Raw genomic sequence first — 16,445 nt, 5'->3', positions numbered from 1 at the left:
AAAATTACTGGCGGCTACTCCACTCTACTGGAAACCGTTATGCACTAGGTTTTCTTCGAGTAACGCAATTGCGCTTTCTTTAAAGCATGGTACATGGTAGTTGGGGCACCCTGTACAATTTACTCAATAATCGAAATGAGGCCAAGCCAAATTCACTCGAAATCAGAATAAACAGCAGTCATGCGCAGCAATGCTCATACTCGGACTCAAAGTAAAAAGAGAGAGAGAGAGAGAGAGAGAGAGAGAGAGAGAGAGAGAGAGAGAGAGAGAGAGAGCGAGAGAGAGGGGGGGGGGCTGCAGTTTCTCCGGAAAGGCGAAGCAATATTAGAGACAGAGAAGTATACGACAATTCCACAAAGAAAGATTACACTACCGAGAGACGCCAGAAGCTTGGTGGTGCGAGAATACTCAGGCAAGAGACCAATCTTCACGTAAAGAGGCTGCTCAATCTGCTCGCCAAAGTGACCAAAACTCGCGACAGAAGTATCACAAAACCATTTCAGGAGAACTACCCAGCGTGGCACAGGTACCACGACCACCTCTGCCTGTGCGTGCATCGAGGACGGTGAAGAGGCTTCGCGTAAAGAGACACCAGATGCTTGGTGGTGCGAGAATACTCAGGCAAGAGACCAATCTTCACGTAAAGAGGCTGCTCAATCTGCTCGCCAAAGTGACCAAAACTCGCGACAGAAGTATCACAAAACCATTTCAGGAGAACTACCCAGCGTGGCACAGGTACCACGACCACCTCTGCCTGTGCGTGCATCGAGGACGGTGAAGAGGCTTCGCGTAAAGAGACACCAGATGGTTGGTGGTGCGAGAATACTCAGGCAAGAGACCAATCTTCACGTAAAGAGGCTGCTCAATCTGCTCGCCAAAGTGACCAAAACTCGCGACAGAAGCATCACAAAACCATTTCAGGAGAACTACCCAGCGTGGCACAGGTACCACGACCACCTCTGCCTGTGCGTGCATCGAGGACGGTGAAGAGGCTTCACGTAAAGAGACACCAGACGGTTGGTGGTGCGAGAATACTCAGGCAACAGACCAATCTTCACGTAAAGAGGCTGCTCAATCTGCTCGCCAAAGTGACCAGAACTCGCGACAGAAGCATCACAAAACTATTTCAGGAGAACTACCCAGCGTGGCACAGGTACCACGACCACCTCTGCCTGTGCGTGCATCGAGGACGGTGAAGAGGCTTCGCGTAAAGAGACACCAGATGGTTGGTGGTGCGAGAATACTCAGGCAAGAGACCAATCTTCACGTAAAGAGGCTGCTCAATCTGCTCGCCAAAGTGACCAAAACTCGCGACAGAAGTATCACAAAACCATTTCAGGAGAACTACCCAGCGTGGCACAGGTACCACGACCACCTCTGCCTGTGCGTGCATCGAGGACGGTGAAGAGGCTTCGCGTAAAGAGACACCAGATGGTTGGTGGTGCGAGAATACTCAGGCAAGAGACCAATCTTCACGTAAAGAGGCTGCTCAATCTGCTCGCCAAAGTGACCAAAACCCGCGACAGAAGCATCACAAAACTATTTCAGGAGAACTACCCAGCGTGGCACAGGTACCACGACCACCTCTGTCTGTGCGTGCATCGATGACGGTAAAGAGGCTTCGCGTAAAGCGACACCAGATGCTTGGTGGTGCGAGAATACTCAGGCAAGAGACCAATCTTCACGTAAAGAGGCTGCTCAATCTGCTCCCCAAAGTGACCAAAACTCGCGACAGAAGCATCACAAAACCATTTCAGGAGAACTACCCAGCGTGGCACAGGTACCACGACCACGTCTGCCTGTGCGTGCATCGAGGACGGTAAAGAGTCTTCACGTAAAGAGACACCAGATGCTTGGTGGTGCGAGAATACTCAGGCAAGAGACCAATCTTCACGTAAAGAGGCTGCTCAATCTGTTCGCCAAAGTGACCAAAACTCGCAACAGATGCATCACAAAACCATTTCAGGAGAACTACCCAGCGTGGCACAGGTACCACGACGACCTCTGCCTGTGCGTGCATCGAGGATGGTAAAGAGGCTTCGCGTAAAGAGACACCAGATGCTTGGTGGTGCGAGAATACTCAGGCAAGAGACCAATCTTCACGTAAAAAGGCTGCTCAATCTGCTCCCCAAAGTGACCAAAACTCGCGACAGAAGCATCACAAAACCATTTCAGGAGAACTACCCAGCGTGGCACAGGTACCACGACCACCTCTGCATGTGCGTGCATCGAGGACGGTAACGGCGTCTACTGATAATTCAAGGTCGACGAGAGCACGCGGCAAACATTCACCTCCACCGGCTGATACAGACACGGAATGGACTTTGCTGCCCTCTAGACCCACGGCCATGCCAGCGGGCACTAGCGGTCCTGTGCGCCATGAAGCCAAGAATTATAGGTCCAATGAAACCGGTGACACTACGGGCAAGCAAGGAGATGAACACAATGAGAAGGAGAGTGTACAAAAAATGCTGATTGTCGGTGGTCTCGAGACTCCGGCAGCTAAATGTGTCCTACAAGGGCTCGCCGTGCTAGAGCCGCTTATCGCAGCTCTTTATATGCTATAAAGATTTTGTTTGGCGCTTGTGCTGTTCACACAGGGGAGGCCCACACCAGCTTCGTCCTAACGCCTCTATTTTTAAGTTCACTCGAATTGGTGACTACAGACTTGAAGCGAAACCTAATTGTGGCTTCATGGATGACATTTGTGAATGTTTGTCATCAGAGTGTTGAACTTGTTTTCACCTTTGCGCATCGCTCTTGCTATGTCATCATCATCCCTCATCACATCTTTATGTCCCCGTGCCCCCTCCCCCTGTGCAGAGTAGCAGGCTAGAGCACCTTAGCTCAGGCCGACCTCTCTGCTTTCTTTCAATTAAATTATCTCTCTCTCTCAGGCTGCAAAACTGAACATTCTCCTACTATGAGGCCTTGTAGATAGTCATATAAGGCCGTGACATCAGTGAACAATTCTTCGAGGTCACGCGAACTTTCTTCAAGTGCAACCTACAAATGCCTGTTCATACATACAGGTTGTCCCACATAACTTGAGCCAAAGTTTTAAAAATGAAAGACACTCCGGACGCGAGTTCAACCGAATGCATAATGTTAGCACTGGCCTAGAGTTACTCAGACTATTTTTTTATTTTCCCCTTAACTAAAAGATTAGTTATGTTTAATTAATCAGCTTTTTAAGTACTGGCTGCGGACCCCAAGTGTGATACGCAAAGTTGTAGAGCACCTTGAGAAACCTCTCAATAAATTATTTGCAACACGATATATCTCACGTGGTCCTTTCTTACGCATTCCAAAGAAAGCGCGCGAAATATGAAAAAATACCACGTGACGGGGCGATTGCTCACTGTTATTGTGTTGCACTCGAGCGTGTGATGGATGAACAAGGTCTGCTGTAGCGAGACTGGCCCGCGACAGGTCGTTATGTCTGGTATAGGTATCTGGGCATATATTGTTTACATATATACTTCTGGACATATAACACAAAAATCCTTGCGAGGACACAGATCGTGGACTGGTGTAAGTATCAGCCCGCTAAATCACCGCGTTCGATTACACTATCTCCGCGATCGACTCCCTTTTCTCCACGATGCACCGATGCAAATCCGTAGAAAACAGCAAAGAAGCTTCGCTTAATCATATACGATACCGAAGGAAAAGAAGGGCTGCAGTGGTGAACGCCTAATGTCGAAATGTTTTCAGCTCAGAACCCCAATACAATTCGAAACCTCTGAACCGCGCAGAACCACTCAGCAGTATGATGCCTTTTGTATTACGCTAAACGGTATCACGATGACCACACGACATGTAGCGAGATCTTGTGCTGCTGTCAATATCGTGTTACTGTCCCTGTATAAGTAGATCCCAAGTTGCTCTGCAGAATAATATCATATTGGTACACGCATTATAACACAAGTAAGACTTCAATAGGTGATCGTAATAGTGGTGTTCGCATCAACGTCAGAAATATGGTTGCCCTGCAAGAAAGAATTTGCATGTTTCTGCGAGGCCACGTTTGTAATCAGGACCCGTTGTGAGCTAAATCACCTGTGAGTCTCGTTGCACTGCTCGGATGACTTTCAGTGGTGGGTGGAGGTCAGTAGTATAACGGCGCCTTTATTGTTCTTACGTGTACAACATATAAGTACTACAACACCTTGCCTACCGCCCCCTGCTTCCGATGCTTTGGCTGTTTGCACATCCGATCAACAACGTCACTCACTCTGCCAGCATTCATTTCTCCCTCCACAATCCTCACATCTTCTCCTGACGACGACGCAAAGCCATAGTTAACGCCTGTGTCTTCTTTTTTTTTCTTGTCGTTTACGTCACTGTACTTGCTTATAGGTTCACCGGTCTCTTCTATGTTGTTAGCGTTGCCAACCACGGTGGGTTGCGCGCCTTCAGCGACGGCTGTATTCCTTCCAGCCATGGATTCCTTTGGAAGGCGAAGATGGCGTATGATACGGAATATACCGCTGAGATGGCGCAAGCGTAGTTTAGGAAATTCAAGAGTGCTATCAACAGAAAAAAAACACTGAGCGTTTTAAGAGCAACCCAGTTATTCCAACTTGAACTTCGTCGTGGTTGCTTGCATTAGTTTAGGCCTCCAAATTTATGTACGCGAGGTTATGACGTATGCGTGCCTTGTCGTAATGTCCTCGCTCAGACTAGTGTTGCGTACTCCAGGGTAGCGTACCGTACTGCTGCCGAGAAGTAGCGGCGCCTGCCTATCGAAGCTCGACCGACATTACTTATTGGGTAGCGTGGCGTTGTCGGCGGGCTGCAGGCATCCGGTAGATCATGGCGACCAAGCAGGGGCGAGACGATTTGCTAGTGCGAAACTTGCACGGTTTATTCAAAGGTAGTTGAAAGAAAATAAGAAAAGCATGAAGTATGAAGTATGAAGTCTCTCAAAGTACATTTCGGAGCCCCTTAAATAGGCTCTCTACAAGTGTGGGCAGGATATTGCTTCCGTCGATGACACGTGACAGGCACGGAGAGAGGGCCCCTCCTCCTGCAATACCGAGCACGGGTAGGAGAAGTCGATCCTCTTTTCGACGAATCCGGGGAGAAGGTCGGGTGAATGACCTCTCCGGCGCCGTGGGGTCCGGCCAAGAGAAGGTGAAGGGGATGAGGTAGCACACACGATGCCACGACCATGAGAGGTGAAGGGGATGAGGTAGCACACACGATGGCACGACCAAGAGAAGGTGAAGGGGATGAGGTCGCCCGTGGGCTCCGGCTCAGAGGGTAGGGTGAATGACCTGTCGCCACGTGGTGTCAGACGCCAACCCTAACACTAGACAGTCGCGTCTCTATGCCTAATTATCTCCCTTGACGCGCCTTGTGGTTCTTTTCGCTGCATCTGCCTTGATTATGAGTAATGTTTGACTGTTTGTTATACTTGATGGGACATAGAAGCTATTCACCTATAACAGAAAGTGTCTGGTAATGAAAGCTGCTTGGCGAAGTAGGGACGCGCAAATGTTGGAAACGTCCAAGATGAACCGCATAGTTCTGTTTCGCATGTGATTTCATATCCGATTTGTTCAACTATTCTATTGTAACCTAATATACGAGGGAACTACGACTGTTGGAGTCTGCATGCCTACCATAAAAAAAGGACAAGCATATCGGCAACCGACCGCTTGAAATGTGCGTTGTAAAGCGACAGGGAACTGCCATGACTTTTTCAGTTCTCGCAATTGACAGGGAATTCGTTTGAATGCCAAATAATAATGCGCATATTGAAAGAAAGAAATCAGTTATCTTTCTCGCAGTTCCTCTCCAAGCTTGCTTCATTGCCTTAGGCACAACAAGACATTCGGCATTCAGTTCAATGTTCGTGTTCAATTTGATTTTAATATTTTGCTATTCGAACTCACCCAGAAAGAATCTGGTGCACCAGTTATTCAATTACGACACTAGTCGCGAAAATTTTTGGCCCTCATAGCAATTTTAATACTAGTGACAAAGGGAACAACAGGAAGCTATTCCACGAGACCGTGAACATGAGCCAGATGTTTTCATTGCGCTCATTCAAATACAGGAGGCCTGCATGGCTGCCTGTCGAACTATCTAAAATTGTGCTTATCAAACGCATCAGGGCAGAGCTGTAGAGCTATTACTGCCTCGAATTACACGCAACTGGGCGCAAGTCGTGGTAAAACGTGTACCCAGTGTGTGGAAAATGTATAATCTTAGCAGATTTATTTTAATTAAGAATTAATTCGATTAAATAATTTGACTACCCGCAAGTACCCGCAACACTTGTTAACTTTTGTTCCATCTACGCAAGTTGACTCCCTAGAAATTATTTTATTATCTAGATAACTAGTTTCTAGAGTATTCAAGTAGTAAAATGTAATCTAGCCTAGTAACAACTAAATAAAAGGAAAATAAACGAGGGCAGCACCACCACTGGTTTCATACATTTGTAGCATCTAGAGCTCTTTAAACTATCAACCCGTAATAACAATTACTCGCCTGTTGGAACAGAGACGAACTGCAGTCACGATGACATTGCGAGCATAACTACCTATAGTGCGCCAGTGATGGCTAAAACTGCTCGCTAGACCAAGCGTCACTGGTCTGACTGCAGACCGAAATACATAGGAACAATCTGTGTGCAGTACCAATATTGTACATCCATGTAGGGACCACGACACTGTGCTTAGGTAGTGATTTTTAAGCATTTAATGAGTGTTTAAAAGCAGTAGATGCAACCGGCCGTGGTATTCTTCTCGCGCGCCATTGAAAAAAAGAAACGTCTTTGGCAGTTCCTATTATTCATGCCATTGTTTGAACATATGTTTGTGCATATAGTATGACATATCTGTGAAGTATAGACATGTCAATTAATTGACAACTTTTCGTGAAAAAAATATTATGTTCCTTGTACAGTGAAATCACCTACACACAGTTTGTCAGTCAGTGAGTCAGTCAGTTCTTATTTGCAGGAAAATCACATCATCCTGCGGGTGGCAGAGACTAAAGGCATGGTTGCCGGACGAGGTCTCTGCCCCCGTAACAAACGTTCAAGAAGGGGAAACATTGGGCCAGTTGGCCCGCACATACTTTAATAGGAAAAGAACGGCGACTTCAGACGAAAGACGAAAACGCTACCGCTCGTCCTGTCCACTTCTTTGTCTTACGTCCCGTCTGAAGTCGCGGTTCTTTTCCTCTTTAAAGAGTTAAAAGTGTACGTGGATTACTAATAAAGTAGACTGAACTTCTAGGGTGTTTACTGTTTTATAATTTTATGTACTGCTTCTCTATATGGCTTTCGTAGATTATGAAAATGTATATTATTGAGTTGAGATGGACAGCAGTCAAGGAGTCATTGAGTAATTAAGAAGCACAGAGGCATACGTGAATATCTTGAACTACATCTACAATGATTCCACAACTACCTTGTTTCTCCGCAAGAAAAGTAGAAAGTTACCTATAACGAAACGGGTCAGGCGCGGAGACAAAATCTCTACAATGGTATTCACTGAATGCTTAGGAGGTGTATTCAAGCTATTAGATTGGAGACGCTTAGGAGTGAGGTTCAACGGCGCATATCTCAACAACACTGGTTTGCAGTGGATACTGTTCTGTTCAACAACATTAGGGATGAATTGCGACAAATGATTGAGGACCTTCTCCTCCTGCTGCTGCTGCTGCTGCTGAGGAGGAGGAGGAGGAGGAGCGGCCTTGGAGGGACCACCGATGGTCCAAAATGTGATCGAGCCCTCTTACTTTGGAGGGAGTCAAACCCACGGCCTTTTGTGCTAATTAAGGCGAATATAATTAACACACAATAAATTAGGATGCACAAAATAAATCATTCACACCCACGACATTTGGTGGGAGTCAAACTGACGCCCTTTCGTGTTAAGACACAATTAGTTAAGATATAGCTAATTAAGGCCCTGAAGCACACGACCTTTTGTGTTAATTAAGGTAGTGTTAATCAAGATGTAGCGCATTAAGACAGTTTAACCCAATACCTTTGTTGTGTGTCGAACCCTCGACCTTTCATGGGAGTCGAACCCACGACCTTGCGTTGTGGCATAATGGCTGAGCATCGCGTGGTGATCGCAATGCTTTCTCATTCATCTACGTAGGCATAACTAAGTGCCCCATAATTGTTCTTTTTTTTCATGTTCCGTGCTTTCTCTCAGAAACGTCAGTGCAATGAGGAGGATGCGGACTGCACAAGAGCTTATCCTCGTGACGTCGTATCGGCAGTTGCTTTTCCCGGTCGCGAGCCATCTGGGCGAATACGTCGGCTGCGGAGCATTCCTTGAGGCTAAAAGTAGGTCAAGTTGGATGTTAATAATTTCGGAGAACCTAGCACAAGCCACACGAATCAGAACGTAAACGAGAAATCTTAATCCTACGAGAGGCTGCGTTTTACCCGCTGTGGTTGCTCAGTGGCTATGATGTTAGGCTGCTGAGCACGAGGTCGCGGGATCGAATCCCGGCCAAGATGGCCGCATTTCGATGGGGGAGAAATGCGAAAAGACCCGTGTAATTAGATTTAGGTGCACGTTAAAGAACCCCAGGTGGTCGAAATTTCCGGAGTCCTCCACTACGGCGTGCCTCATGATCATAAAGTGGTTTTGGCACGTAAAATCCCATAATTTTGTTTAGGCTGCGTTTCATAACGTTCCATTTCATTTACGCTTCTTGTCGCACTTTGTCGCAGGCTCGGACGCTGCCTAGCCACCGTCATCGCTTGACTAGACGTACGATAACAAAAAGAGTCGGATTGTTAGGAAATACACTCCAGCTTGTCCTGTAGACCAATGAACCCAATGGTGAATCCTTTATTGTTTACCTATTAGTTTACCTTAAGTTTAGAAAATGTACGTATACGCATGTTAAGCCTACGCCCCCAAAAGAACACTTGGGTGTTGAGAGGTCAAGTGCTTCTCTGGCGCCAATAAATGACTGCAAGTAAAAAAAAATGATGGCGTTTTCACATTGAGAATAGTGCTTATGAAATAACTCGCAGTGAATAGTAGAACAGAAACTGTGAGTGTTCACTTATCAATTTTTAGCAGATTTTTTTTAATAATGCGACGTCAGTTCGCGTTCATCAGCGTACCGTCATGTAACGACAGAAATCCTTACAGGCACGCACAAATACCATATTTTACTCATTCTAAGCATCTACCCTGTTACTCTCCTTCTCGCACACGTCTTCTTGCTTTGTTGTATTTCTCTCTTTTTTTCCCCTGCCCACGGCAAAGGAGTGTGAGAAGCTACCTCAATTATAAGTAAATAAAGTATGTTATAAAGTTCAATTAAGAGAGAGAGAGAAAAGGAAGGAAAGACAGGGAGGTTAGCCAGTGTAGGTACTGGCTGGCTATCCTGTGCTGCGGAAAGAGTTAAAGGCAATAGAAAGTGATAGAAGAAAGAAAGAAAGAAAAAAAAATGAAGTGAGAAAAATTCACGCCGTAGCGCGACGCTACGCGCTACAACTTTCAAACTCGGCAGCCCAATTCACAGGCCCTTAGGAACTTGTAAGGCCTTGAATGCCGGAACCCGTCCGGATCAGTGTTCTAGCATCTTTCCCTCCGTCAAGGAGCGATCGTCCAGTTTTCCGAGTGCGGTCGCGTGTACTTTTTTTGCCACATTGTAACCAGAACAGTCTTTAATGTCTAATCTTTAAAAAAAGGGAAGCTAGGATTCTAGTTAAACCACTCTTACTACGGCTCTTAACAGCCACTTAATCATAAGCTCACTTGGCATGGCGTCACACCACTCGACCTTCTGCTCCTGCTGCTGCGGTTACCCCATAAAGGGTCAACATTCAGTTCCATAAAGGTTACTGTCAATGCTTAACATTTTTTAGGAGCTTTCTCCGGGACATGGACTCCAACAGAGACTGGAGGAGTTGGGTTTGCTTTTAGGGCTCTCCGTGCTAGCAGTAAGAAATCAGGAGGAGTTGGAGGAGCGCGCATAGATTGAGGCCACACACGAGACACGGATAAGCATGCTGTGTCACCCACAAGTAGGCTGTGGAATCAGAATCATTTGTCCAAGCACCGGGTTGTTTTCGAGTGCATTTTATGTGTGTATATTTTCTTATAGAACATGATCGGTCCATAAAGCTATTGAACAGCAATAAGAAAACCACTTGGAATACCGACTTAAATATACAAACAGTAAATGTGAACTCTTAGGAATCTCGATATTGCGCTCATTTATTAAAGCGGCATTTCTTCCTGTGGAAGGAAAATAAACATTTTCTTTATGGAGCTAACGATGCCGCCGCCATTGTAATAGGTTGCTGCGGAGGATACGGGGGCTGCCTAAATTTACTCGATTATACTAAGCAGAAGAAAATGAAGCACAATACTGAAGCTCTTTAAGTTCCAAGAGTGCTCTCCCTCTCTTTTTTTTTCCTTTTTTTAGCCAGTCGGCTCCATTGGAATAAATAGTAAAGTAACAAAAAAAATTGGAAACAAATGTCAAGCGAATGCAGAACCAGCGCGAACTTGTATATACAGCTGCAAATGCGTCTGCGTACGAAAGTTTTTTTATATATGTATTTTGTCACGTGCCAACCCGTTAACCCAACGGAAAGCGTGGTCGAGGGCCCGTTCGCGCTTGACCGGCGGCGCTCGCGGTCGAGTGGCGACGTTCGCGGGTCGTGACAAAATTTCCCGTCCGACAGACAACGCGGCGGGTCCTAATTAAATCCGGCCAGCGGTGATTATGCAGAGCAGCCCGCCCACCCCGTTCCGTGTTAATGAAATGCGCGGGCGAGCGCAGCGCGCCTGCGCAGCACGTGCGGACCGGAGCGCCACCGCGACGCTACGCCGCGCGCCGCACGCACTCACCCCCCGGCGATCGACGCGAAGAGTCGCGCCTGCGAGCGGCCAACTTCCCCGATCGCGCGCACGTGTAGCCCGCTGCTCTCGAGGCGTCCCTCTCGGTGACACGGGGTGGCCGAGGCCTGTCACGGGCTCACCCAGCAGCAGCTGTGCCTCCAGGCTCCCCGGCTGCACGGCCCGGGCTCCGCGCGCACACTTCGGCCGGCCTCCGAAGACACGGCGTGCGCGCGCCACAACTGCGGCACGCGGCGACGACGCCACGCGCTCGTGCAGCAGCAGCCACTCCTCCGTCGTACGGCGCCTCGCAAGGCCGTCCTCCCCGTCGACGCTGTGCGGTTTTGGTTTTGGTCTCGGCGCGCGTGTTCGCCTGGCCGTCGGACGACGGATTGTGACCCAAACAGAGCGCGTTTTTTGTCTGCCACGTGTGCATTGGCCCGGCGTGCCGGTACCTCAGCCGGACTAACTTCCACGCTTCTGACAGCCAGCCCACGCCTGTACGGTCCACGAGGCGTAAGTAAGACGATCAGCTGTGGAGCAGCCGCTTCAGGCCGCCTATCATTCTGTCTTTCTTCCTTTTTGTTTCTTCTCTTTTCCCGTTGCCCGCGAATGATCCCAGCACTTGTCACCGCGTCGTAGTTATTTTGTGGGGAGAGGGAGCGACTCAGGTGTGTGGCGCGCAGTGAGATCTCGCCGGATGGGAGCAAAAGCAAAACATTCACCTGTTTTGGTTGACTGCAGCGTTGAAACTGCGGCTCGTATAGCAGCGGAACAGGCTGTTTTTGTTCTCTATGCGCAGCGACGCGCGTAAACGGCGAAAGCAGCCTGTTCTGTTAGTTCCTGCTCAGCTGACAATTCCGCTTTAATCGCGGGCAGGCTAGAAAAGGCCGATTTTAGATTTTACCATTTTTTCAGCTTTCTTGGTGGCCAGATCTGCGTTCAATGTAAAGGCTCAGTGCAACACCGCAAAGCTCTCCGTGTACTTCTGCGCTTATCGTATCAACAGGCTTGTTTTCTTTGTGCTTGGCTTACAAAATCGTTCAAGCATGCCATCATTTCACAACAAGTCTAAGTGAACTCGAGCTTAGCTAGTCTTCGTCAGTACATGGAAGAAAGTGTACAGCTGAAAACGGTCCATACTGCAACGCTGAATACCTAGAGACTCACGCCGTCAGGTAAATTTGGTTTCACTTTATGTGCGATAACCAACCATGAGCAAAAGCAGTGCTGCGTTGTAAGCTAGTACTGAGCTCGTTTTGTGAATATAATTAGCTTTCGACATTGCTTTTTTTTTGCATTAATTCCGAGGAGTCCTTGTGAGCTAGCTTCGTCGCCGACAGCACAGTTCAGGAAAGGCCAACGCGAAGTCACTGCACTCTGTAAACTGAACGAAGAGTCAGAAAAAGGAGAGGAAAGAAAGGCGGAGGCCTCCCGGAAAATGCATTGCCAACTCTTAAATACCTCTAGCTTGTATTCATTTCTTTATTCACTTCTTGTTTCCTTATTTCTTAATTTCTTTCTTTCAGGTGAAAGAAAGCTAAGAAAAAAACAATTAGAGTGTAAATATGTTGTCAAAGCATCCTTAAACGAACGCAATTAACTGTAGACCTCAAAGGGCACTTATGTGAACTACGTGACCCGTATACATATGCCATGCTCAGAGACAACAGACCGGCAGCGTTGTTTTGTTTAGAAGGGGCCGCAACGACGGGCCCATGTGTCGTTCACACCTCTTTCCCAATCTGGCTGTTTTGATGGACGCTCACATGGTCCATGTTTTATTGACGCCTGTTGGTTTCGTAGACGAAATTATAAAACTGCACATCCCTCGTTTTTCTTATTAGTTGCTCTCCTGTGGCACGTGCGCTACTTCTATTTCTTGTACAGCTCTGCCTTATTATGGAGTTGTTTTGTGCGTTCCAACAAACGCAAAATCTAAATCTCCACTTTAAAATGTCCGCCTAGTAGAAAAGCGCACGACTTTCTGAATTTTCTCCACGATGATCGGAATCCTAACCTTAGTACAAGGGTTTTCATTGTGCTCCTGCGCTATACAGAGAGAAAGAGAGAGAAAAGTCATATTGGAATGGCAGGGATGTTAACCAGGTTGAGCCACAGAGGAGACAAGTTCTCATTTATGACATGCAAACGCCTTTAATAAAATGCCGCTTGAATGCACGTTACTAGGGCTGTCATTAAACGTTGTCATGATGGTTATGTCATGGATCTTTTCAGAGTGCTTTTCCTAAAATTACGAGTAATGTGGGCATATTGTTAGTGATGAGAGCAAAAGAAATCCTCACTAAATAACACGTTTACGATTTCTCCTGTGAAACCCCACGGCGCAAGTTTCGTTTAAGAGCCCACGCTAGCACAGCCGGAAGGAGGCAGGGTGAAGGACCGACGGAGCAGAAGCTTGTGCTGTGTAGAGTCGCTTGCGGATTACGCCAGCAGCGCTTCTTTTTTTCTTTTTTTTTTTAAATGCATAGAAACATTCTTCGTGCGAGGGTATGGGCAGAGCTCGTTTTCTCCCGACGGCTACAAGCATGGCTTTAGGAGCTTCACGAGTCTGACCGCCGGCCGCTGAGAGTGGCGAACTCTGGCCAACCTGCCTGCTAGACTCCTTAGCGCTTTTCGGGACACTCAGTTGATCGGTCCTGCCAAGGCGCCATGCTTCCTCTGGCGCCTTGGTTTCTAGAGCATCGTATTCTACGCTGAAACCAATGTCAGCAAACGTAGTCCGTCACGAAGAGCTTATGTTGCTTATTTCATAAGATTGCATCTTCTAGAATGACGCTGACTTCGCTTGCACCTTCCGGATTACGTTACAAAAAGGAGACGACAGCTGCACGAGAGTTCAGTTTTTCACCACAGCTCACACATCAGGCGAAAAAAATAGGTCGTGTGTTCAAGCTCGTCGCGAGTTGTCAATAGTTGCGTCACCTAATAGGGCAACGATTCTTATACCCAGACAGGCGCAACATGTTCCGTCCTTTGACTTGCACTTGTCAGATCGTTTAGAAAACAAGCTCGAACTCTCTTCATCATCGCTCAGGGTTGTCGTTTATTCTCTCTCTCTCTCTCTCTCTCTCTCTCTCTCTCTCTCTCTCTCTGGCTGCCATCGGTAAACTCACAGAATACTTGGATACCTCTTCCGATTGATTTACCACATTTACATTTTCGTTGTTCTTATTGCTGTTATCGTTTCTCATACATCCAAATCAAAAGTTGCTAATACGTCGATTATATCGTGGTTCACTTACGCGTCATTGAAAGCGGACGTACCGCGCACTGCCAACGATGGTACTTTTACGCATCACCGTCGTTAAAAGAACGTCAGTCAAATGATGGCGACAATTGACAGGGCTGTCACTTGTTGAAGCTAGAGGAATGGATTCTTCTTTCTCGTGCTTCATGCTGCTGGAATGCTCCCTACATTTTCATTGCTCAGGCATTGTTTGAACATGTATGGTTGCCAGGCGGCTCTGCGCGTATTTCACCGTTTTACTGTCCTTCGTTTTCATGCACATGCGGAAAGTTTTTTATCATACTCTGCTCACACCTTGTACGGCCCCTTCTCGTCCGTGCTTCAATCTTGGCAAGGTGCGCTTGGTGCCAATCCTTGAGTCGTTGTTAGTTGTACCTTACCCATTGGATTGGCTAAAATATCGGTTTCTATTTTTTGTAATTATTTTATATTGAAGAAAACAAGCAATATTTAATTTTTTAACTTACTAGTTTTACTTCCTCAGCATTTCCCTGGCACTTCATTAATTTAGTCAGTCTATGTGAACGAACGAAACGTCGCTTTATCATTAGATCTTATTTTATTATAATAAAATGTGTGTGTGTTTGTGTGTGTGTGTGTGTGTGTGGGTGTGGGTGGGTGGGTAGGTGTGTGTGTGTGTGTGTGTGTGTGTGTGTGTGTGTGTGTGTGTGTGTGTGTGTGTGTGTGTGTGTGTGTGTGTGTGTGTGTGTGTGTGTGTGTGTGTGGGACACGTTGACATCGTTGGGGATACCGGTTGTTCGCTTAGCCGCACAGCACATAGAAAATATAGGTCGGCTTTCACACATAAAAAAAAATCATAAAATGTCAACAAAAGTCGGAAAGCGCACAGGCGTACTCTTCAGAAAGTTCAAGCCATCCAAATTAACTCATTGTGCGTGACACAGACACATACAATTCATTCGGAATAACCTTTTTTTTTTCTTTAGCTGGCCGCCTTGACTAATGTCATTTTGTTATAACGGTTCACCGGAGTATCTTACGAGTATTTCACCGTAAGAGCAGCTTTGTGAATACGGAGCCTAGTATACGACTGGCGCGGCACATGTGCCGCGAAACAGAATTTACGGTCTCCTGGCAGCTCTCTGTGTTCACTATAGCATACATGAGCTTCATTATTTTGCTTATATGGCGAACAGTTGGTTTTGATGAACACTGTAAAGTTGACGCAGCGTGGCCGTTGGCCTTCAGTCGTTATATCGCTGTCTGTGCACGAAGCATCGCTTAGCGCGTGTCGTACTAAGCTAGACAGCGGCTCTACAGCTTGTGAACGCAGGCGTAAGGATAGCTTGATACTTGTGGTATTAGGAGCTGGCCAAAGGACGATAAATCACATACGCTGCTCGTTTTCGTAAGCGCGCTCACATTCTAAATCCCAGCGGCTGTCTAATTTTTGGTTACTTTTTAAGAAATGTCATCAGCGACTAACGCATTACGTCGAACGCAAGCAGAAAAAGATTATTCTCAACTACCATTTGACATAATGCCGGATTTTTTAAAGACAGAGTACATCGTGACGTGTTTCTGATAAATAATATCCGGAGCTTGCGAGACTAACGAGCGTCGTTGTGAAATGCCTCAGATAGAGCAGATGAAACCGTAATGTCTCGGGCTCGCGTTATCGCTGATTAAAGATAATTTTGTCTTCGCCTTAATTTTCGTGATCAAGAAGTTAAAGGTTGCGGCACTTGCTTGCACACACAAATGTCGACCTGGGGCGCTATAACGTAAAACTATTCCAAACTTTTCTATTCCAATTCTGCGATCAGCCCTCCGCGATTAGTCAAAAGCTTTTTTGGGCCACCCCCACTTGACCTGTCTGTCACGCAACGTCATGAAAACCGCGATAGCTTCCAATCTGATATGACGCGTGCACACTGATAATGCATGATTTAACCGAACAATAGAAAAATAGTTATTTCTGATTCGACGCCTTTTCGCCATTAGCCCTTGGCCATTGGTCAAAAGTTTTCGGGCTGCACCTACTTCACCTGCCTGTGACGCGACGTCACAAAACCGCAAAAACTCACCGCGTCCAAGTGACGTGTATGCGTTAAAGATGTATTAATATGCCGAACAAAACTCAGTTTTTATCTGAATAGCCGCAGGCTGCCCCGTTCCGAATGGAATAAAAAATGGCTACCGCCGATCGCTCAGGCACTGGCTACTCGCACCTGCCTGAGAGCATGGCTTTATTTGCGTGTAATAAAACATCTTGCGTGGCCGTGTAACGTTTTCGAGCACTTTCGGCGCGTTTACGACCTCGTTCTGCCAATGCTTTGCTGAGGTTCCGCTTTAGCGCCATTCTTAAG

General features: G+C 46.9%; 2 protein-coding genes across 2 annotated transcripts in view; one reads left to right on the top strand and one right to left on the bottom strand.

Moving 5' to 3' along the window:
* The window catches only part of LOC142563523 (uncharacterized), a 307,113-nt gene that overhangs the window by 276,467 nt on the left and 14,201 nt on the right, over positions 1-16,445 (bottom strand). The window contains exon 2 of the mRNA XM_075674111.1: positions 10,857-11,178. Within this exon, the coding sequence (XP_075530226.1) occupies positions 10,857-11,178 (322 nt within the window). The remainder of the gene's footprint in view (positions 1-10,856; positions 11,179-16,445) is intronic.
* The window catches only part of zfh2 (Zn finger homeodomain 2), a 357,387-nt gene continuing 352,006 nt past the window's right edge, over positions 11,065-16,445 (top strand). Inside the window, exon 1 of the mRNA XM_075672530.1 lies at positions 11,065-11,360. The gene's annotated coding sequence lies outside the window, so the exon portion shown is untranslated. The remainder of the gene's footprint in view (positions 11,361-16,445) is intronic.

Source organism: Dermacentor variabilis, chromosome 1 (genome assembly GCF_050947875.1).
Source record: "Dermacentor variabilis isolate Ectoservices chromosome 1, ASM5094787v1, whole genome shotgun sequence".
Taxonomy (NCBI): Eukaryota; Metazoa; Arthropoda; class Arachnida; order Ixodida; family Ixodidae; genus Dermacentor; species Dermacentor variabilis.
The sequence above is the reverse complement of the archived record's forward strand: the minus strand, read 5'-3'. Positions and strand labels throughout refer to the sequence as shown.